The sequence below is a fragment of the Artemia sp. Qi Xiang Cuo genome, chromosome 5, assembly GCF_049724085.1.
Source record: "Artemia sp. Qi Xiang Cuo chromosome 5, ASM4972408v1, whole genome shotgun sequence".
NCBI lineage: Eukaryota > Metazoa > Arthropoda > Branchiopoda > Anostraca > Artemiidae > Artemia > Artemia sp. Qi Xiang Cuo.
The window spans coordinates 4,441,848-4,466,241 of record NC_142798.1 but is presented as its reverse complement, the minus strand read 5'-3'; the positions used below and the strand labels follow the sequence as shown (position 1 = coordinate 4,466,241).

The following is a 24,394-nucleotide window of genomic DNA, read 5'->3' as shown; positions in this document are numbered from 1 at the left end:
TGACAAGAATCCTATGATAAAATAAAGAATTATGCACCAGACATAAAATTTATACGAGGATTTGACTTGCTTAGTTGTATTGTGCAAAACTCGTGGTTGATTATTGATTATTTAGCTGAGTCTATTGAAGAATGGTATCAGGAGATGCTACAATTATTCACTGTCCGGTCACATCATGGAAAAATTTCCGTAATTATTGTTCTCCATAATCTTTTTCATCAGAGTAAATGTATGAGAATACTTGCATTGAATTGTACATAATATATCATCTATAGGGTTGTTCGCGATTCAAGTTCTACTTTCATAGGCAACGCTGTAGCGTTGCCTATAGTAAAGGCCATACGGCTCCAATGTTTTATTATTATTATTATTTTTTTCCCAGAGGCACTTCATATGGAAGGGGTCGTCGTAGAAACTTCAAAGGGGACTCATTCGATCGGAAATCGAGAGTTCTAGTGCCCTTTTTAATAGTCAAAAATGATTGGGGGGCAACTAGCCCTCCCACGCCCATCATTCCCCCAAACAAATCCAATCAAAATTTTGAGATAGCCATTTTGTTCAGCGTACTTGATTTCCAGATAGAAAATATATTTTTGAGGAGGACACTCCCCCAAAATCCTCAGGGCAAGGGTTTTAAGTTATGACCTGGGGGCATATAAGGCTTTTATAGAAGGCGTTGTCGCAGAAACTTCAAAACAGGCTCATTCAATTGGAAATTTAAAGGCTAGTGCCCTTTTTAATAGTCGAAAGTGGTTGGAGTGCAACTAGCCCCCCCCCCACGCCCATCCGGTCCTCAAACACATCCCATCAAAATTTTGAGATAGCCATTTTGTTCAGCGTAGTTGATTTCCGGATAGAAAATATATTTTTGAGGAGGACACTCCCCCACAACCCTCAGGGCAAAGGTTTTAAGTTATGCTCTGGGGGCATATAAGGTTTTTATAGAAGGCGTTGTCGCAGAAACTTCAAAAAAGTCTCTTTCGATTGGAAATTCAAAGGGATAGTGCCCTTTTTAATAGTCGAAAGTGATTGGAGGGCAAATAGCCCCCCGCCTACGCCCATCATTCCCCCAAACACATCCAATCACAATTTGAGATAGCCATTTTGTTCAGTGTAGTTGATTTTCACATAGAAAATATGTTTATGAGGAGGACAATTCCCCACAACCCTCAGGGCAAAGGTTTTAAGTTATGCCATAGGGGCATATAAGGTTTTTATAGAAGGCGTTGCCGTAGAAACTTCAAAAAAGGCTAATTCGATTAGAAATTCATAGGGCTAGTGCCCTTTTTAATAGTCGAAAGTGATTGGAGTGCAACTAGCGCCCCCTCTACGCCCATCATTCCCCCAAACACATCCAATCAAAATTTTAAGATAGCCTATTTGTTCAGCGTAGTTGATTTCCAGATAGAAAATATATTTTTAAGGAGGAAACTCCCCCACAACCCTCAGGGCATGGGTTCTAAGTTATGCCCTGGGGGCTTATAAGGTTTTTATAGAAGGCGTTTTCGTAGAAACTTCAAATCAGAATCATTCGATTAGAAATTCAAAGGGCTAGTACCCTTTTTAATAGTCGAAAGTGATTGCAGGGCAACTAGCCCCCCACGCCCATCATTTTCCCGAACGCATCCAATCAAAAGTGTGAGATAGCCATTTTCTTCAGCATAGTTGATTTTCGGATAGAAAATGTTTTGAGGAGGACAATCCCCCACAACCCTCAGGGCAAGCGTTTTAAGTTATGCCCTGGGGGCATATAAGGTTTTTGTAGAAGGCATCGTCGTAGAAACTTCAAAACAGGCTCATTCGATTGGAAATTAAAGGGCTAGTGTCCTTTTTAATAGTCGAAAGTGATTGGAGTGCAATTAGCCCCCCCCCCCCCCAACGCCCATCATTTCCCCAAACACATCCAATCAAAATTTTGAGATAGCCCTTTTGTTCAGCGTAGTTGATTTCCAGATAGAAAATATATTTTTGAGGAGGACACTTCCCCACAACCCTCGGGGCAAGGGTTTTAAGTTATGCCCTGGGGGCATATAAGGTTTTTATAGAAGGCGTTGTTGCAGAAACTTCAAAAAAGGCTCATTCGATTGGAAATTCAAAGGGATAGTGCCCTTTTTAATAGTCGAAAGTGATTGGAGTGCAACTAGCCCCCCGCCCACGCCCATCATTCCCCCAAACACATCCAATAAAAATTTTGAGATAGACATTTTATTCAGTGTAGTTGATTTTCAGATAGAAAATATGTTTTTGAGGAGGACACTCCCCCATAACCCTCAGGGCAAGGGTTTTAAGTTATGCCCTGGGGGCATATAAGGTTTTTGTAGAAGGCGTTGTCGTAGAAACTTCAAAAAAGGCTCATTCCATTAGAAATTCATATGGCTAGTGCCCTTTTTAATAGTCAAAAGTGATTGGAGGGCAACTAGCGCCCCCAACGCCCATCATTACCCCAAGCATATCCAATCAAAATTTTGAGATAGCCTATTTGTTCAGCGTAGTTGATTTCCAGATAGAAAATACATTTTTGAGGAGGACACTCCCCCAAAACCCTCAGGGAAAGGGTTTTAAGTTATGCCCTGGGAGCATATAAGGTTATTATAAAAGGCGTTTTCGTAGAAACTTCAAAACACGCTCATTCGATTGGAAATTCAAAGGAATAGTGCCCTTTTTAATAGTCAAAAAATTATTGGAGGGCAACTAGCCCCCCCCACGCCCATCATTCCCCCAAACACATCCAATCAAAATTTTGAGATAAACATTTTGTTCAGCGTAGTTGATTTCCAGATATAAAATGTTTTTAAGGAGGACAATTCCCCACAACCCTCAGGGCAAGCGTTAAGTTATGCCCGGGGGCATATAAAGTTTTTGTAGATGGCGCTATCGAAGCACATCCAATCAAAATTTTTAGACAGCCATTTTATTAAACGTAATTTTAAGGCCTGAAAATTAGGTCTTTGAGGATGACAACTCCCCCACAGCCCTTATTACAAGGGTTGTAATATACGGATTCTCCGAATCCTTTAATATTATTTTTGATGGAAGGGATTCTCGTATAAAGTTTAGAGAGGTCTCATTTGACTGGAAATTGAAAGTTCTTGTTCACTTTTTAAGAGTCAAAAGAGATTAGAGGGCAGCTAGCCCCCTCCCCTCCTCTACGCCCTAAATGCATCAGATAAAAATTGCGTTAAAAATAGTTCAAAAGTTAAGTAACAAAACTCTGGTGTGATATTGGGAGGGGCGAGGCCCCCCCCCCTAACTTAGTCTAAAGTAATGTAATTTAATTAATTAACGCAAGATTACGTTAATTAAACTTGCTCCTAACGCAATTTTATCGGATCAACCTATTTTGCCCCCCCCCTAAGAAATCCTGGATCCGTCCCTGGTGTAAGGGCACTATAAATTTTAATTTGTAATTCAATGAACCCCATTCCAAAGTTTATGCAACCACCTCTTCCACATAAAGTGCCCCTGGATAAATAAATCAGTATTGATTCATTGAACCCTTTTGACTCTTTACTTAGGTAACGGTATAGCATTGCTTCTGACCTAAAAAGTTGAGTAGAAATTTCAGCTTCCATTTTTATGAATATCCGAAATTATCTGAGGGGAATATGTTTGGGGAGCATATTCCACCGCTGGGAAATTTCTGCTGGGTGGAATTTAACGCGAAGGAATTATCAGCAGGAAAAGAAAATGTTCTTTGAGGGGGAGGAATTTTCCAGGGGTGGGTTTTCCAAATATGAATTATTCAGGGAGGGGACGACTAAACCCATTCGATAATATTCTAAATTTTACATTTGAATGTAACGGGAATAAAGAATCAACGAAAATGTCAGAGATAGCACTTCAGGTTCTTTTAGACGATTTTGTTCGTGTCTTTTCAAATAAGACATTTTCAAAACACAGATTAATTTCATTTATTTTACTTTCTCTGCGGCTGCTCAATTATGCATGTCAGGGGGGACTTCCCCCCACCACTTTCTCCGCTGAGGTTTCAGTTTTTATCTCAAGCCTTAAAAATGAACGCAATGAGATAAAAGTATAACTCAAAATAACATATATAGAATAATATATGCACATAACACCAAACAATTAATCAAAATTGCATATTATGAGTTGAGGCTCACCCAAATGATGGACCAGGGGGCTCACCATTCCACAATCTATGAAATCAATCCTGCAATAACTGAAAATATAAAGTATTTTTGAGTATTATTTAACGTCTTCCACAATTCAAACGGTCCAACATTCTACAGCCCAATGAGTCTGTCTAATCTCCTTAATCAGGAACCGAGGAGATAAGTGAAGTTCTGCCCCGTATTGGATGAGTCTCCAACCTCCGCCTCCCCCTCTCCTCCTGTCTACGCTAAAGTTTTCTTCCTGCTGCCAACTACGCCACCCCAAAGACTTTAATAAGGTAAAGTTTTGTATGGGAAGTACACATAGTAAATCTATTATAATTATCCAATTATAAGATTAAAATAAATACTCTGTGAGAGATACGAAATTACATTGGCACACAAAATCCTATTAAGGTCAATTCCAAACAGTCGTGATCCCTTTGTGTCAGCACGTGAAATGGTCAAAACACCCTTATTGGAGCTATTTTTTAAATCCATTCATTATTGCCAATCGCTGTCCACAAGTTATGCAAGCTGTCTATTGTTCATATATAAAGTTTTTATCAAAAAAGTAATCGTATAGACTTGGAAAAAAGCCTCATTCGATTTAAACTGAAAGTTCTAGATCCGTTTTTTAAAGTCAAGAATAATCAGACAATAAGCATCCCCCCATGCAATAAAAACTTGAAACGTTATGCAATCAAAAACGAACAAAAATTAATTAAAAAAAAACTTTCCGAAAAATAAGATTTTCAAAGAAAAGTAAAGGCCAAATAAAACTTAAGCTCAGTAGATATGAATACCTGTTAAAATTAAAACTTAAAACGACCAGAAATTACTATTAAAGAATAAATGAAACCCAAAACGAACAGAAATTAAATAAACAATCATAGCAAAAAACATACAACAAGTAATAATATAAATGAATAAATATATTTTAAAGCGAGTAATGCTTAGGCTGAATATGAAAATCAAGCTTAAAACGAAAAAAATAGTTTGCTATTAAAGTATAAATGAAACTTAAAACGAACAGAAATTAAATAAACAATCAAAGCGTACAAACATACAATATATATTAATGTAAATGAATAAATAAATTTTAAAACGAGTGAAACTTAAATTGAATATGCAAATCAAGTTTGAATCGAATAAAAATAAATACAAACAAGATTTTGTAATATAAACGAATTATATTACAAATGTTTTCTTTTGTACTTAATATTGAAAATAAATATCAAAAATACAGTAAAATTTTGAACTGATGAGCTTTCAGCAATTAATATCATTATACAGCAAATATTCAGTTTAATTTATTAGTTCTTTCAAAGATTAGTCAAGACGAGTATAGTTTCACTACAAAAAAAAACTGGATACTGCCCCCTTCTTTAACTGTAAAAACCTAAAGCCTTCTGCATCATTGGCGCTTCACTGAAAACGAATTACTCTTATATTACAAATTTATTCTTTTTCAGTTCTTACAGCATTGAAAATGAAAATAAAAATTACAATGAAAAAAAAATCTTGAACTGATGGATCTTCCAACAATTAATATCATTATATATCTAATATTTAATTTGATTTTGTTTATACTTTACAAGACTGTTCAAGACTCATATAGTTTTCAGTAAGGCGCCAATGACGCAGTAGGTCTTAGGCTTCTGCAGTGAGGCGATGCCCAAACTCTCGTTTGTAGTTATTTTTATTCGACTAAAACTTGATTTGCATATTCAATTTAAGTTTCACTCGTTTTAAGATTTATTTATTCATTTACATTAATATATATTATATGTTTGTTCGCATTGATTGTTTATTTAATTTCTCTTCGTTTTAAGTTTCATTTATACTTTAATAACAAACTATTTTTTTCGTTTTAAGCTTGATTTTCATATTCAATCTAAGTATTACTCGCTTTAAGATCTATTTATTCATTTATATTATTACTTGTTGTATGTTTTTGCTATGATTGTTTATTTAATTTCTGTTCGTTTTGGGTTTCATTTATTCTTTAATAGTAATTTCTGGTCGTTTTAAGTTTGAATTTTAACAGGTATTAATATCTCCGGAGCTTAAGTTTAAAATGGCCTTTATTTTTTTTTGAAAAACTTATTTTTCGGAAAGTTTTTTTTAATTAATACCTCTAAATAAACAAATCTACCCTGGCTAATCAAAATTTCGACTCTTTTCGAACCAAAATTTCTACTCTTTCACCAAAAGAGCACTTTGAAGATAAAATTGATAGATTTACTAACAATGAAACAATTGCTAATGATGAAAAATTAATGTTCCTTTAAAATGCCCTTCGACATGTCGAGAAACATAAGCCTTACCGTGAAAGACAGCGGTCAAAGTAAAAGTCATTGATAAACCTCCAACTTCTGAGAATTCCTAAACTTTGAAAATCCCAAAAAAGAAGAAGATTTATCTAACGGTTTAACAAGTGTTGTGCACTTATTACCCCAATCCTATCGTGAGCAAAGTAAAACAACTCTTGATTTATCTGGCTGAAAATGAACAAATTGATGAGAAAAAGAATGAAGTTATAATTCAAGGCAATCCCTACAATTTAATTCATTTGTTATCAGATTTGATTGCAAATCGAAAAGGACTTGAATCCTTCGATAGTAATTTATGTAGATTTCAAAAGTTGTTAAATTTTCCAAAAACCATTATTGTGAATAAATATGTTTTAAAATGATTAAGAGAATTTAGAGAATTATCACAAGATATATGAAAGGATAGCACGAAAAAGTGGAAATGGTGATTTAAAGGGTATTAAACGAAAGCGTCTTCCCACTTCATTTAGTATGCAAAGGAGTAGCGGATGCTTCACACCGCGTTTACGATCAAAACGGATCAAGTTTTGAAACGGGCTTATTAAAATACTGGAGAAATGGGAAGCTTTAGTTCTTCCACCACACTTTCTAGAGTCACCGGGGTTGAAAAGAAGCTAGCAAAGAATGAAGCCAGCTACACTCTACATCGAAATCATTAAGTTCGTGGTAATCTTTATCGAAAGACAAAAGCCTTTTTGCCTTTTCATATATTACAAGCAGATCTCTTGACTCATGACGAAATTCAAAGACATCATACTAGGCCGTACAAGTATTTCTTACTTCTAATAAGGGGTTTTAGTCGCTATACATATGCAGTTCAAATGTGTTCAAAGCGAGACAACGAAGTTGCTAGAGCTCTTGAATCTATCTTTGAACAAGATTCTTATAGAATAATTCAAACAGATTGGCGAAGTGAATTTGTAAATCTGCATGTAAAAAAGTGTTTTATTGAAATATAATACAATACTCTAACATAGTCATAGTCCGAAAAAGGCGAAATTGGCTGAACGTTCGATAAAAACCATTCGATCTTTAATTTCAAGAGATTGTCCATTGAAAAATACTGCTGCTTTTATTCTATTTTTAGATAAAAACATGTTGATTTATAGTCAACATCCTCATCGATCCTTGTCCAAAGTTAGTCCTCTTGAAGTTCATCACAGTGACAATACACATGGGGTTTTTCTTAAACTAAATTCCGATAAAAAGGTTGGGTAGAAAAGATTTTATGTTGGTGATACTGTTCGAATCAATCAAACAAGAAATATTTTCTCAAAGGGGTTCACTGAACTTTTTAAAGTGTCAAAAGTCTTGGCCACTAAACGCATAACATATCGTCTCTGTGATATGAAAGATAATGAGATTCTTGGCAGTTTTTATGATTAGGAATTACATAAAGTTGGAAATAATTGAATGTATCAAATTGAAAAGGTATTAAAGAGTCAAACTCACAAGGGTAAGAGACAGTTGCATGTTTGCTGGCTAGGATACAACTCTGATTTTGATTTCTGGATTTCCGCTGAAGATGTTCATAATGTCTAATAATTTTATATGACATTCATGTTCAATGTCCCTGACCCCCTCTAGAACGGTTTGAATAAAACGAGTTAATTTTGGACAAAAAATCTTCCCCGCCATTAAATTTAAGCGATGTGTGAAGTTGCTCTTGTTGATTGTGTTCTTAGAAATACATATGCTATCCTAAGAAAATATTGTACATTTGATATAAAAGTGAGGCACTTTGACTTTTATGACGAGGGTTTGGTGTCAAATTTTGACTCTGATGATTACCCCTTTACAATTATATCCTATTGAGAATACATCAACATGACCGAATTGCTTGAGTTATCAACAAAAACATTGCATGTCGCAAAAAGGGGGGATTAACATTCAGCAGAACACAGGAGAATTTAAATTACCGATCCATTTGAGAATGAAAAAAATTTCCTCAATGAGAATTTACGTCAGGTTCGCGATTTTAAAGCAAATCCATAATATCGGTTTGTTTTGTTTCAATTAATATATCTATAAATTAAGTAATTGCATCTGGGCCACGACGTAAAAGTTTCACGCAATAGTCCGAAGGTGGAGAATCAGTTCCCATTATATCAGAGCAATTAAGAATTGCCTGAGAAAATATTTTCCTTTGAAGAGATAACTCTAGAAAATCATCATCTGGGATTAATCACTTTGGGATTAATCATCTGGGATTATAAACTAAGAATCTCGCTAGGAACAAACTTACTTTATTTATATATATTGATTCGGATTGTTCTCCTCACTAATGCATTTAATTCATCTTGTAATCTCTGTATATGCATTATATTCACTTTTTCTACAAAATATAATTTTTATTCCGACTTGAATTTGCTTAATGATAGAAAATATCCTTGAAACATCTTGTTGCATTCTAGGGCCAGTCGGCAACCCCTTGTAATTTCCAAAGCTACTTTAGGCACTCTAGGTTCCATTTCACCATTGTTAGCGCTTTCAATTTCCGATAGTGTAAAAGCATTCATTACAATATTTGATGTTGACACAATGAACTCTTTTCTTATACCGAGGCAAGGTCACACAACATTGCGTCATTCTCAATTATATAGCAACTGACCATTAAAAACAATCCACCCTTGAATTCCGAGGGCACGTCTTCCCAAATGTAAACAATAACGTAACACCTAACTATTTAAAACAGGGGTGTGTCTTCCATGGCGTCACGGTAATTCCAGGTGTTGCAGAATCCAAGGGGGCGTGTCTCCCAGGGCATGTTGCAGAATGCAGAATGTCACGGGAATCATGGGAGGAGGTGTTGCTGAAAGCAGAGAGGCTTGTTTGTTAAGGAATGATTGTATAAAGAAAAATTATATTTTTATAAATCGTTTATGAATCTTTCGTTGCTACCTATGTTTTTTCAAACCGTCTCAAGATTTTAATTGAAATATTAAGGATAAGGTCAATATCTTTAAGTAATTGTATGAATAAATTGCAATAGGGTATCTTTTAGGATTTATTTCTATTGTTAAAGATAATACACTCTTTTATATTTATGGTAAAGCAAAATCCTTTTAATTTTGGTGGAAAAATAGGGACATCAAAGATAAGTATGTAATTTATTGATTTTCATGGCACAACATCTGCGTCACAAGCAGTTGAAATAAAATAAAGGAAGGAAAGATTGAGTTCAACAGTAGCAATTTATAAGGAGCTGTTATATTTTGACAAACTTCGATTATTTCTGTATTCTCTTAAACTGAGCACCTTAAAAGTTTATTCATTTATTATTTACTCAAAGTCGAGGAGTTTTTAAAATACATAAATGAAATTTCAAAAAAAAAGAAATATGCTAATAAACGAAGGAAGGCATAGATTTAAAATAGGGTTAATAACTATATATATATATATATATATATATATATATATATATATATATATATATATATATATATATATATATATATATATATATATATATATATATATATATATATATATATATATATATATATATATATATATATATATATATATATATATATATATATATATATATATATATATATATATATATATATATATATATATATATATATATATATATATATATATATATATATATGTATATATTCTTGGAAAAAGGAAAAAAGGTTATGCATAAAGAGAGTATTTTTTTGGGAAATCGATTTAGTCGTCTTAATTTGTCTTTGAACGATTTTCTTTGCTCTAGAAAATGCAATCGTTAAAACTGCAACTTTTTCCAAGTCTTGAATACCAATTTAATTCAAACTTATCAAAAGATGTCATTTTACATAGTTCGACAGAATATTTTGGCATAAAATGATAATTATGCATCTAGGAAATCTAAGAAAATCCTTACAATTATAGTACATGATCAGATATGTTTCCATAAGTGAATTATGGTGCTGGTTATTTATTTTTATTTGCTAATGGCAATACTTTTGTTATGAAAAATTTATATTTTGAAATACCTGAGATAATTATGAAAATGGACATTAGGAAACCAGAAAGGCTCTGTAAAATATACCAAATGCAATGGCAAATCAAAATTTTGATAGCTTAAATTTAGATTTGTGGATTTCTGAAAAGTAATATATTTCTGTCAAAAGTATTTAGATCCTCTTTATTAATAGCTCTTTCAAATTAAACTGCCCTTTAAGTGTCTTGACATGAGTTGAATACATTAATATAGCCTTGACTACACTAGGATAGATTGTGCTGTTATTGCTTGTGGATAAGTATTGCTTGATAAGTGTTTGTCAGTTTGTCATTTTACTCTTTTCGATTATTTGTAAACTCAATTTGGCGCCCCCTGTCTCATTTTGTGGTTGTTCTATGCTCTGACCTATCAACCATGACATCCAATAAGCGGGTCAGAGGGGAAAAGCTAGGGAACAAATTATTATTTTTTCTCCCGTATCATTCGCCATAATTCAACTTAGCCCTTTTTTTATAGTCCTAGCTCTTAGAGATTTGCACTTGGAGAAACCAGGTTATGATTCTGGAAGTGAAAGTAGGTAGCCGGGAAGGGGGAAGTACTTTGGAAAAAAATCGTCTTTTTGGCTTACTGCTTGTAAAATTTAGTATTGTCGTTTTCTCTGCTACCTGTATGCAAGGGTGTCAACTAAGTTGAGGAAGAGGGCAATTTCTCCCCTAAATTTTGAAAAATACTTTTTCCGCATTTTCATTTAAGAATCAAATAAAAATGTCGGGTCCCCCTCCTTCATTTTTGTGAATCGGAGCTACTGCTAGTGTGGCTGATAGTTCTGGAGATTTTTTATGCTTACAAAAATGAGAACTATTTATAACCGCCTAAATGAATGATCCGGCTTTCTTTTTAAGGTGATGACGAACCCAAGTTTTTTTTTTTTTTTTTTTTTTGCTCTGATGACCAGCCTTGGACATTGTTTACAAAACTATGTCCATAAAGCAAAGTGGATTTGCCCCCATTGAGTGAGTTTTCGAATAATAATATATTCGCTTTAACCTGTTGAGCTACTAAAATAATTTGAGGAAATATGAATCTTCTTTGCATTTGACTCTCCCATAAGTAAAAAAAGCTTTAAGTGGGGTTTAGGAGTCATCTTGGGTCAAGGAATCAACGAGAGGGAATTGCAAGGAAACCATGGCTCAATAAAAACAAATATCGAACCTTTCTGTACTGATAAGATTACCATCGTGTTGCTATACATTATCAAAAGAAGATTGAAGAGTTGCTCACAACTTAGGAGTAGGATTAGAATCCAGTTATTTTAAACTGTGTCAAATAATAAAAAAAATCCCAAATTGAGAAGAAACTAAGTAAAAATATGAAAAGTAAGAAGTCAGCTTGTATGAATTGCTTTGAAAAAGAAATTGTATCATTGTCTTTGCAAACTCAAACTTTTGAGCTTGTTATGGAGTTTTGCTGATTATAGAATTTTTTTTCGAAGGATCATGTTTCGGCCTAACAATTATTGCTCATCCACAAATGACCTTGAAACTGAGTTGCCACCTCATCGTGAGATGGGGCAATTGTCCTTTGATGAAAAGAAATATCTTCTTGCTGTGGAGAGAGGAGATTTGGCTACTGTGCGCAGGTAACAGTCTTCTTTTGTAATTGAAACCCAACCTGGTTTAATTAAAAAAAGGAAGGGGATTTGTCTAAAAAATTTACTTCATGATGCATATAAATTTCTAATTAAATTACGGATTATGGATGTCTGAAGTATGAGTGTATCCTTCCATTAGCTTTCAAAGGTCATAAGAGGCTGGGAGATATCTGAACTTATTTACTTTTCTTAAGCATTGTAAAAGGGAAATAGAAAGATTTGTTTCTCATCAAACGGTTCGTGGTAAAAAACTGTAAGTAAGGAGCAGCCCGGCTCAATAGTAACCGAAACTCTAAAAAACGGAATTTTGATACAGATAGATAAATCAAAAGAATCAGTTTTTTATGCTGATTTCAATTATAAAGATTTTATTAAGTTTGGATTTACGCATCAAAGTTTACGAGCCTGAGAAAATTTTCCTGATTTTCGAAAAAAGGAAGAAACACCCCCTAAAAGACAAGTGTTCTTAATGAAAATCACACCATCAGATTCGGCGCATCAGAGAATTCAACTGTATAGGTTTCAGGCTCCTATCTGCAAAAATGTGGAACTTCGTATTTTTGGCCAGAATTCTAATACAAATTACTTTTTATATGTCTTGCTTTCTCTTTTCCGTCTCAATTTAACGCGCGGAGTGGTTAAGAGTAATTATCCGGGGTAAATTTTCACCGGGATTGAATTGTCTAGAGGATATTTCCGTGGGGAGGGGGTTTCTCCGTGGAGGTGGGGCCAGACTTCCTGGCATTATTTGAAAAATTATCAGAAATTCAATAAAAAAAATTTTTTTCAACTGAAAGTAAGGAGCAACATTAAAACTTTAAACGAACAGAAATTATTACGTATATGAAAAGAGTGGCCCCCTTCTCAACACCTCGCTCTTTATGCTAAAGTTTGAACTTTGTCCTAATTCTTTAAGAATGACGCCTGAAGCACAAAGGCCGTTTAATTAGAACAATGAGACACTTTTTTAAAAGTACTAAAAAACTTTAGTGTAAACAGTGAGGTGTTGAGGAGGGGGCAACCTTCTTCATATAAGTAATAATTTCTGTTAGTTTTAAGCTTTGATGTTGCTCCTTGATTTCAGTTGAAAAAAACCTGTTTGTTTTATTTAATAAAGGTAAAGAGCGTCTTTAAAGCTAAAACAGACTAAAATATAGTAGATAAGAGGAAGGTGTCTCCCTCCTTAACGCCTGATACTGTTGAAGTAACGGAGAGAAGAGAAAAAAAGATACGGTATATTTCATTAGGTAAAACAAAAGTTAAATTATGTTATGCTGAAAGTAACAGCTTTTTGTGCACCATTGTCAACTTTTCTGTTACAGATGGGACAACAACTTTTTGTGCTAATCTGTTTTTACTATACCAAGAGGGGGGGGGGGGTGAGGAGAGAAAAAATAAACGTTAACGATATAACGCTATGGCACTGGTGATGTAATGGAGATAAAAGAAAAAGAAACTAAAGTACACTTCAATAATTAGAAGAAAAGAATTAAATTATGAAATGTGAAAATTGGATGAATGCTGGATGAATGAATGTTCTTGAATGAATGTTCAAGCCTTATCTTGCCCCCTGAGCTTTCAAAACCTCCAAAGGCTTCTTCATTTTGCAAACATTTTTATCTTGAGCACTAAAATCATCACCATAAACTTATTAAAGTAAAGTTTTACTTTTACATTTGATTCCATACTCTCCCATAGCTTTTGCCGTACTTCTTAGGATGAAGTCCATTAAAATGATCCATATAAGAAGGCCAGAAGGCACCCTGGTTAAATTCTAATTACCAAACAAGACAAGAACGAGCTACTAAACGAGCTATTAGTGTCATTTCCAACCTTAACTACAGTAAATGTTATTCCTGTAAACAACATTAATTACTTTAATATATATATCTGGTAAACCATACAAGGTATACATCGTATTCAAACGCTAGCTTATAATCTATAAAACTAAGGACTAAATAAGTCTGATGTCTCAGGCGCTTCTCAATTATCAATCAAAGAGTAAAAATTCGGTTGAAACATCCTTTCCCCGTCCTAAAACAACACTGGTATTTTTTTAAAGCTTTATCTGTGGTATGTATAAGTATACAAAGTACTATTATACTAAGTAATTTAATTCGTTCAGAAGCCAAGCTAATGCCGTTATAATTAGCTAACTCAATCTTATCACCTTTATTATAGAGGTGCTTAATAAAATTTCTCTTAATATCGTTCCCTTTTTCAAAATCATATTCACGATTTTCAGTATTTTTTCTCTAAGCTTTTTTTGGGGGAGCTTTATCCTGGGGCTTTATTTTTTTTAATCCTTTTAGTACTATCCATCACAAAGTTTTTCATTCTCTCCTATATCATTTCCTATAACTTAATCCTTCTCAAATTGTTCTGCAAATCTTTTCTTTAACTCTTCCCTTATCACGAACTGCGGCCCTGCTCTTTTCTATAACTGTGACAAGTCCAAATTGACCGTTCTATCTCAATCTTTAAACATACCAATATATTGCTTTGCTATTATGCCGTATGGTGGCATCTTCCAGATCCTCAGCAATTTTATCCATGACCTCAACTTCACACCTCTTTAATCCATATTTTAATTTTTTCTACTATTTCTTCTTTCTCTACTTTCCTTAAATTCTTCTCATCTTCATATGTTCTATCAACTAAATGCTTCTTGTACAAATCGCTCAAATTCTCTACTAAACTTGAAGTTTAGTAGAGTTTCACTAGTTTAGGAGAAGAGTTAAGTTTAGTAGAGTTTCACTAGTTTAGGAGAAGAGTTAAGTTTAGTAGAGTTTCACTAGTTTACGAGAAGAGTTAAGTTTAGTAGAGTTTCACTAGTTTAGGAGAAGAGTTAAGTTTAGTAGAGTTTCACTAGTTTAGGAGAAGAGTTAAGTTTAGTAAAGTTTCACTAGTTTAGGAGAAGAGTTAAGTTTAGTAGAGTTTCACTAGTTTAGGAGAAGAGTTAAGTTTAGTAGAGTTTCACTAGTTTAGGAGAAGAGTTAAGTTTAGTAGAGCTTCACTAGTTTAGTAGAAGAGTTAAGTTTAGTAGAGTTCCACTAGTTTAGGAGAAGAGTTAAGTTTACTAGAGTTTCACTAGTTTAGGAGAAGAGTTAAGTTTAGTAGAGTTTCACTAGTTTAGGAGAAGAGTTAAGTGTAGTAGAGTTTCACTAGTTTAGGAGAAGAGTTAAGTTTAGTAGAGTTTCACTAGTTTAGGAGAAGAGTTAGGTTTAGTAGAGTTTCACTAGTTTAGGAGAAGAGCTAAGTTTAGTAGAGTTTCACTAGCTTTGAATGGATCGGGATGGAGGAGGAGCGTGCGTGGGTGTGTTGGCCTCAGGCGGCTTGGTGCTGCGGTGAGTTATTAGTAGTAGTAGTATTTGTCAATGATAAACCAAGATTATGACAAGATATATATGTAAAAAAAAAATCAATAAGTGCTTTTCTGTACTAACAAAAATTTTATAGTTTTTAAGCTAGTTGGGTATGCCCGAGAAACACATTTAATCCATAATGTTAAATATGGTGAAATTCTAAATACAAAATGACTTTGCAGCTTCAAGCAACCTTAAACTTCAAACTTTTTTTTTAAGGGAAAATAGGATCATATTCAATTTTTTTCTAAACGAGGATGCAAAAATGATATATGTCATAATTTAGTGAGGGGCATAATTGCCCCTCCCCTGACAACTGACCATCCTATAAGTAACCGCCTAAAAATTTTACGCGTGAGAAATGAATGACCCGAAAAGCAAGCTTTTAGAGAAATGTTTTACAGAGGTTTGAAGATAATCTGGTACTATAAAATTGAAGATATTTCAAAATCTTGGGAGAAAGGATAATTGCCCCTCTCGTGCCAGCAGGCACTCCAGTAAGTAACCGGCTGAAAATTTAACGTATGAGGAATGAATAACCCGAAAAACAAAGGTTTAGAGAAATGCTTCCAAGGGGTCGGAAAACATTCTGGTATGATAAAATCGAACACACTTTAGACCAATTGTGTTTGTATTATATCTGAGACGAATAAAATGCTTATGTTTATTTAGAAAGTGGATTACAAACGCATCACAAAGGTCGCTAATCTGGCCAGCGGATCTAAATCATTGTATATAAATAATATGGAGTAAGAGCACGGCTCAGTGATGTTTGGCTACTACAAACTTGGCGCATATAAAAGCTCCGCCCATATATTCTTACGATGTCCATCAGCGGTCCAGTGTATATTACTCTGGAACACATATTTTTGCAGAAATATCTCAAAATGCCTTTAAAACCTACTCGAGACTTCGAAACCTACTTGTAATTTCTATAAACGTCAAATAATAACATTGCACTACTAATTGCCGATTTTTATACACGTATTGGAAAAAATTAATCTAAAATTGGATTCTTTAAAATTTAGTGTTACAAAGGTGAAGCCAAGTTTCGCTTTCAAGAAAAATCTGACTTGTCTACCCGTGAAGAAATATAATGTCGCTTATGTTTATAAGTTCTCCGGAGCACTTGCGTCTCGTTCCAGCTTTATATAATGGTTGAGATAGGGAATGATCTTACTGTATATTATGTATATACAATGACCTAAATGTATCAACATTATTTAAGCAGAGTACCTACTGTCGCAGTAAATGAGAAAAAACCGGGACGTTTTTTTGGTTTAAGGGATGCACCACCTTAAAGGAAAGGATTATCCTATCTCGTCCATTATAAACTTTTTCGGTTTTTTGGCCAAACTGCTTATAGTTGATTGGGCAGTCTTCCATAATTTGTAGAGCTTGAATAAGAGATCCGAATAAACAACACAAAGATTAAAAGCCAAACACTACTTTCCTGAAATCTTAGAAAAACAATTTAACTTCTCGCGTTTTGTACCGAAGGCAGCGATATGTTCAGTTTTAATGAGACTTAAAAGTAGGGTAAGAGGTACCATTTTGCTTACACATATTGCAATTCCTATGTTATTTGCTTACACATATAGGAAAAACATTTCAAGATCATGTACTTATGGATTTGCTTGCCTTATGTTCCTTGGTGTCTTTCCAGAGCATGTACTTATGGATTTGGGTGGATTATGTTCCCTCCCATGCTATTTTAAGCGCTATGTCCCTTCCATTGTTATTCAATGGGACCTCTACACGTGATTAAACACGTCATGAAACTACGTGCTATTTGCTTATGTCCTGTTGGTACCATTCCAAACGAGTGGGGATTCCCCGCCTGTTCCTAAACATTGCAAAAAAGATAACAGTATGAACGGGGGGATTCCCCGCACAAATTTGTTTCAACTCCAAGTTTTTCAACCAGACTGGTTTTTTGAAAGCATAGTGTGTACATGTGTGTAGGCTTTGTTATTAAAAACTTGGACACTACAATCCGAATTGTTTGATCGACATTTAAAAAGGGGTAATGAGATTTGCGAATTGGAATAAAAAATTTTAACTAGAATTGGCTGAAAAGTGTTTTGGGGGAGATGGGGTGATTGTGTACTGTATAATACACATGTGATGTTTGGACAGTGTTGTCAATTTAAAATAGGTTAACTTTCCCTTCGTTCCCCCATTTCTGAGGGCAGGAGAGGGGGGGGGGTCAATTTTGGAGGGAAAACCAAAAATACTCAGAATCGAAAATAAATGTGATCTGCCTCAAGGGGAAGGCTCAGAGGCCCTTCGTTACCCCATTTCTGAGGGCAGGGGAGGGGGAGGGGTCATTTTTGGAGGGAAAACCAAAAAATACTCAGAATCTAAAATAAATCGGATCTGCCTCAAGGACAAGGCTCAGCGGCCCCTCCTTCCTCCATTTCTGAGGGTTCGTTCCCCCTTTTCTGAGGGCTGGGGAGGGGGGGTCAATTTTGGAGGGAAAACCAAAAATACTCAGAATCGAAAATAAATGGGATCTGCCTCAAGGGCAAGGCTCAGAGGCCCTTCGTTCCCCCATTTCGGAGGGCTGGGGAGGGGGTGTCAATTTTGGCGGGAAAATAAAAAAATCTCAGTATCGAAAATAAATGGGATCGGACGCCAGGGGGAAGGCTCTGAGGCCCTTCGTTCCCCCATTTCTGAGGGCAGAGGAGGGGGGGTCAATTTTGGAAGGAAAACCAAAAATACTCAGAATCGAAAATAAACGGGATCTGCCTCAAGGGCAAGGCTCAGAGGCCCCTCCTTCTCCCTCAGAAAAAGTTTTAACAAGAAATGTCTGAAAAGTATTTTTTTGGGGGATGGAGTGATGACAGATTGGATGTCTCAGACTAGTGATAGTGCTGTACTGTGGTATGAATTGCTTGTGAAAACCCAAATGAATTAGTTGAAAATAAAGTTTTAACAATAAATGTCTGAAAAGTATTTTTTTTTGGGGGGTGGGGGCGGTGACAGAGTGGATGTCTTAGACTAGTTATAGTGCTGTACTCTGGCATGAATTGCTTTCGAAAACCCGGATGAATTATTTGAAAATAAAGTTTTAACAAGAAATGTCTGAAAAGTATTTTTTTTGGAGGGGTGAGGGCGATAACAGAGTGGATGTCTTAGACTAGTTATAATGCTGTACCGTGGTACAAATTGCTTGTTACAAACCCGGAGGAATGTGTTGAAAATAAAGTTTTAACAAGAAATGTCTGAAAAGAATTTTTTTGGGGGATGGGACGATGACAGAGTGGATGTCTTAGACTAGTGATAGTGCTGTACTGTGGTACGAATTGCTTTCGAAAACCCGGATGAATTAGTTGAAAATAAAGTTTTAACAAGAAATGTCTGAAAAGTATTTTTTTAGGGGGTTGGGACGATGACAGAGTGGATGTCTTAGACTAGTTACAGTGCTGTACTCTGGCATAAATTGCTTTCGAAAACCAGGATGAATTAGTTGAAATAAAGTTTTAAAAAGAAATGTCTGAAAAGTATTTTTTTGGGGGTGGGGGCGATGACAGAGGGAGTGCTGTACTCTGGCATGAATTGCTTTCGAAAGCCCGGATGAATTAGATGAAATAAAGTTTTAACAAGAAATGTCTGAAAAGTATTTTTTTGGGGAGTGGGGGCGATGACAGAGTGAATGTCTTAGACTAGTTATAGTGCTGTACTCTGGCATGAATTGCTTTCAAAAACTCGGATGAATTAGTTGAAATAAAGTTTTAACAAGAAATGTCTGAAAAGTATTTTTTTGGGGGGTGGAGGCGATGACAGAGGGGATGTCTTAGACTAGTTATAGTGCTGTACTCTGGCATGAATTTCTTTCGAAAACCCGGATGAATTAGTTGAAAATAAAGTTTTAACAAGAAATGTCTGAAAAGTACTTTTTTGGGTGGATGAGGGCGATGACAGAGTGGATGTCTTAGACTAGTTATAGTGCTTTACTGTAGTACGAATTGCTTGTGAAAAACCCGGATGAATTAGTTGAAAATAAAGTTTTAACAAGAAATGTCTGAAAAGTATTTTTTGGGGGGCTGGGACGATGACAGAGTGGATGTCTTAGACTAGTGATAGTGCTGTACTGTGGTACGAATTGCTTTCGAAAACCCGGATGAATTAGTTGAAAATAAAGTTTTAACAAGAAATGTCTGAAAAGTTTTTTTTTTTTTTTGTTAAACACAATTGGCTGAAATAAAAGCGGAAATCTTAAAATCACAACTAAAGGTCATTAAATAATTCCTTTGTTTTTTTTTGTTTTTTTTTGTTAAACACGATTGGCTGAAATAAAAGCGGAACTTTTAAAATCACAACAACTGAAGGTCAGTAAATAATTCCTTTGTTTTTTTTTGTTAAACACGAGCTATTGTAAAAAATAATTTCAAAGTACCAAGTCACATGATAGTTACGCTTTTGTAGAAAATAATTTAAAAGTACCAAGTCACATTATAGTTACGCTATTGTAGAAAATAATTTCAAAGTACCAAGTCACATGGTAGTTACGCTATTATAGAAAATAATTTCAAAGTACCAATTCACATGATAGTTACGCTATTGTAGAAAATAATTTCAAAGTACCAAGTCACATGATAGTTACGCTATTGTAGAAAATAATTTCAAACTACCAAGGCACATGATAGTTACGCTTTTGTAGAAAATAATTTCAAAGTACCATGTCATATTATAGTTACAATTTTGTAGAAAATAATTTGAAAGTACCAAGTCACATGATAGTTACGCTTTTCCAGAAAATAATTTCAAAGTAAAAAGTAACATTATAGTTAAGCTATATTATAAAATAAGTTCAAACTACCATGTCACATTATAGTTACGCTATTGTAGAAAATAATTTCAAAGTAACATGCCACATGATAGTTACGCTTTTGTAGAAAATAGTGTCAAAGTACCAAGTCACATTATAGTTACGATATTGTAGAAAATAATTTCAAAGTACCTAGTCACATGATAGTTACGCTATTATAGAAAATAATTTCAAAGTACCAAGTCACATTATAGTTACGCTATTGTAGAAAATAATTTCAAAGTACCAAGTCACATTATAGTTACCCTATTGTAGAAAATAATTTCAAAGTACCAACTTACATAAGAGTTACTATATTTTAGAAAATAATTTCAAAATACAAAGTAACATTATAGGTACTATATTGTAAATAATAATTTAAACGTGAACCGTGACACGATAGTTAATCTATTGTATAATATTATTTAAAATTAAAAAGTCACATGATAGTTTTCCTATTGTATACAATAATATAAAAGTACAAATTCGAAGTATATTTAAGATTTTGTAGAAAATAATATAAAAGTACCAAGTCACTTGACAGTTACGCTTTTGTAGAAAATAATTTCAAAGTACCACGCTGATAATTACATGAAAGTTCCTATATTAGGTAAAATGATTACAAAGGAACTTGTCACCTGAGTGTTTCTCTGTTAGATAATATTATTAAAATGGAAAACGTCAATTGAGATAATCTCTTTTATAAAATAAAATAAAAGTAAAAAGACTCAGGTTATAAAATCTCTTATATAAAAAAATTTCAAAGTACCAAGTTACATAATAGTTACGCTATTGTAGAAAATAATTTCAAACTACCAAGTAACATTATAGTTACGCTATTGTAGAAAATAATTTCAAAGTACCAAGTCACATGATATTTACACTTTTGTAGAAAATAACTTCAAAGTACCAAGTCACATGATATTTACGCTATTGTAAAAAATAATTTCAAAGTGCCAAGTGACATAATAGTTACGCTATTGTAGAAAATAATTTCAAAGTACCAAGTCACATAATAGTTATCCTATTGTAGAAAATAATTTCAAAGTACCAAGTCACATGATAGTTACGCTATTGTAGAACATAATTTAAAAGTACCAAGTCACATGATAGTTACGCTATTGTAGAAAATAATTTCAAAGTATAAAGTGACATAATATTACGCTTTTATAGAAAATAATATCAAAGTAAAAAATCTAAAGATAATTGCGCTGTTGTAGAAAATAAATACAAAGAAACAAGTAATATGATAGTTGTGCTCATATATAAATTAATTTCTAAGTACCATGTCAGATGATAGTTATGCTTCTATATAAAATAATTTCAAATTACATATTCACATGATAGTTACGCGGTTATATAACATAATATCTAACAACCAAGTCACAGGATAGTTAAGCTATTGTATAAAATAATATAAAAATACAAAGACACATTATAGTTACGCTATTGTATAAAATAATTTCAAAGTCCCAAGTCACATGATAGTTACGCTATTGTAGAAAATAATTTCAAAGTACCAAATCACATGATAGTTACGCTATTATAGAAAATAATATCAAAGTACCAAGTCACATTATAGTTACGCTATTTTAGAAAATAATTTCAAAGTACCAAGTCACATGATAGTTACGCTATTATAGAAAATAATTTCAAAGTACCAAGTCACATGATAGTTACACTATTGTAGAAAATAATTTCAAACTACCAAGTCACATGATAGTTACACTTTTGTAGAAAATAATTTCAAAGTACCAAGTCACATGATAGTTACGATTTTTTAATAAATAATTTCAAAATACCAAGTCATATTATTGATACGCTATTATAGAAAATAATTTCAAAGTACAAAGTCACATGATAGTTATGCTTTTGTAAAAAATAGTTTCAAACTACCATGTAACATTATATTTAAGCGATTGTAATCAATATTAGAATAGTAAAAAGTCACATGATAGTTACGCTTTTGTAGAAAATAATTTCAAAGTACCAAGTCACATGTTAGTTACGCTATTATATAAAATAATTTCAAAGTACCAAGTCACATGATAGTTATGCTATTATATAAAATAATTACTAAATACCAAGTCACATTATAGTTACGTTTTTATAGAAAATAATTTCAAATTACCAAGTCACATGATAGTTTCGCTTTTGTAGAAAATAATTTCAAAGTACCATGTCACATGATAGTTACGCTTTTGTAGAAAATAATTTCAAAGTACCAAGTCACATGATAGTTATGCTATTATAGAAAATAATTTCAAAGTACCAAGTAACATTATAGTTACGCTATTATAGAAAATAATTTCAAAGTACCAAGTAACATGATAGTTACGCTTTTGTAGAAAATAATTTCAAAGTACCATGTCACATGATAGTTACGCTTTTGTAGAAAATCATTTCAAAGTACCAAGTCACATGATAGTTACGCTATTGTAGAAAATAATTTCAAAGTACCAAGAAATGTCTGAAAAGTAGTTTTTTTGGGGTGCGGGAGCGATGACAGAGGGGATGTCTTAGACTAGTTATAGTGCTGTACTCTGGCATGAATTGCTTTCGAAAACCCGGACGAATTAGTTGAAAATAAACTTTTAACAAGAAATGTCTGAAAAGTATTTTTTTGGGGGGGGGGGGGGGGAGGGCGATGATAGAGTGGTTATCTTATAATAGTTATAGTGCTGTAATGTGGTACGAATTGCTTGTGAAAAACCCGGATGAATTAGTTGAAAATAAAGTTTTAACAAGAAATGTCTGAAAAGTATTTTTTGGAAGGATGGGACGATGACAGAGTGGATGTCTTAGACTAGTGATAGTGCTGTACTGTGGTACGAATTGCTTTCGAAAACCCGGATGAATTAGTTGAAAATAAAGTTTTAACAAGAAATGTCTGAAAGGTTTTTTTTTTTTGTTAAACACAATTGGCTGAAATAAAAGCGGAACTTTTAAAATCACAACAACTAAAGGTCAGTAAATAATTCCTTTGTTGTTTTTTTTTTGTTAAACACGAGCTATTGTAGAAAATAATTTCAAAGTACCAAGTCACATGATAGTTACTCTTTTGTAGAAAATAATTTAAAAGTACCAAGTCACATTATAGTTACGCAATTGTAGAAAATAATTTCAAAGTGCCAAGTCACATGATAGTTACGCTATTATAGAAAATAATTTCAAAGTACAAAGTCACATTATAGTTACGCTATTGTAGAAAATAATTTCAAAGTACCAAGTCACATTATAGTTACGCTATTGTAGAAAATAATTTCAAACTACCAAGTCACATGATAGTTACGCTATTGTAGAAAATAATTTCAAAGTAACATGTCACATTATAGTTACGCTATTGTAGAAAATAATTTTAAAGTACGAAGTCACATGATAGTTATGCTTTTATAGAAAACAATTTCAAAGTACCAAGTCACATTATAGTTACGCTATTGTAGAAAATAATTTCAAAGTACCAAGTCACATTATAGTTACGCTATTGTAGAAAATAATTTCAAAGTACCAAGTCACACGATAGTTACGCTATTATAGAAAATAATTTCAAAGTACCAAGTCACATTATAGTTACGCTATTGTAGAAAATAATTTCAAACTACCAATTCACATGATAGTTACGCTTTTGTGGAAAATAATTTCAAAGTATTAAGTCACATTATAGTTACGCTATTGTAGAAAATAATTTCAAAGTACCAAGTCACATGATAGTTACGCTATTGTAGAAAATAATTTCAAAGTACCAAGTCACATGATAGTTACGCTATTGTAGAAAATAATTTCAAAGTACCAAATTACATGATAGTTACGCTATTGTAGAAAATAATTTCAAAGTACCAAGTCACATGATAGTTACGCCATTGTAGAAAATAATATCAAAGTACCAAGTCACATGATAGTTACGGTATTGTAGAAAATAATTTTAAAGTACCATATCACTTGATAGTTAGGCTTTTGTAGAAAATAATTTCAAAGTACCAAGACACATTATAGTTACGCTATTGTAGAAAATAATTTCAAAGTACCAAGTAACATTATAGTTACGATATTTTAGAAAATAATTTCAAAGTACCATGTAACATGATATTTTCGCTAGTTTTGAAAGTTATTTCAACTGAACCTTTCACATGATAATTACTCTTTTCTAGTAAAACCTGACAAA

At 33.4% G+C, this 24,394-nt stretch overlaps 1 protein-coding gene across 1 annotated transcript in view; it reads left to right on the top strand.

The window, feature by feature from the left end:
- LOC148951733 (transient receptor potential-gamma protein-like) overlaps positions 1-24,394 on the top strand; it is a 325,562-nt gene that overhangs the window by 28,230 nt on the left and 272,938 nt on the right. The window contains exon 3 of the mRNA XM_089088658.1: positions 11,896-12,042. Within this exon, the coding sequence (XP_088944784.1) occupies positions 11,900-12,042 (143 nt within the window). The 5' untranslated portion in view covers positions 11,896-11,899. The remainder of the gene's footprint in view (positions 1-11,895; positions 12,043-24,394) is intronic.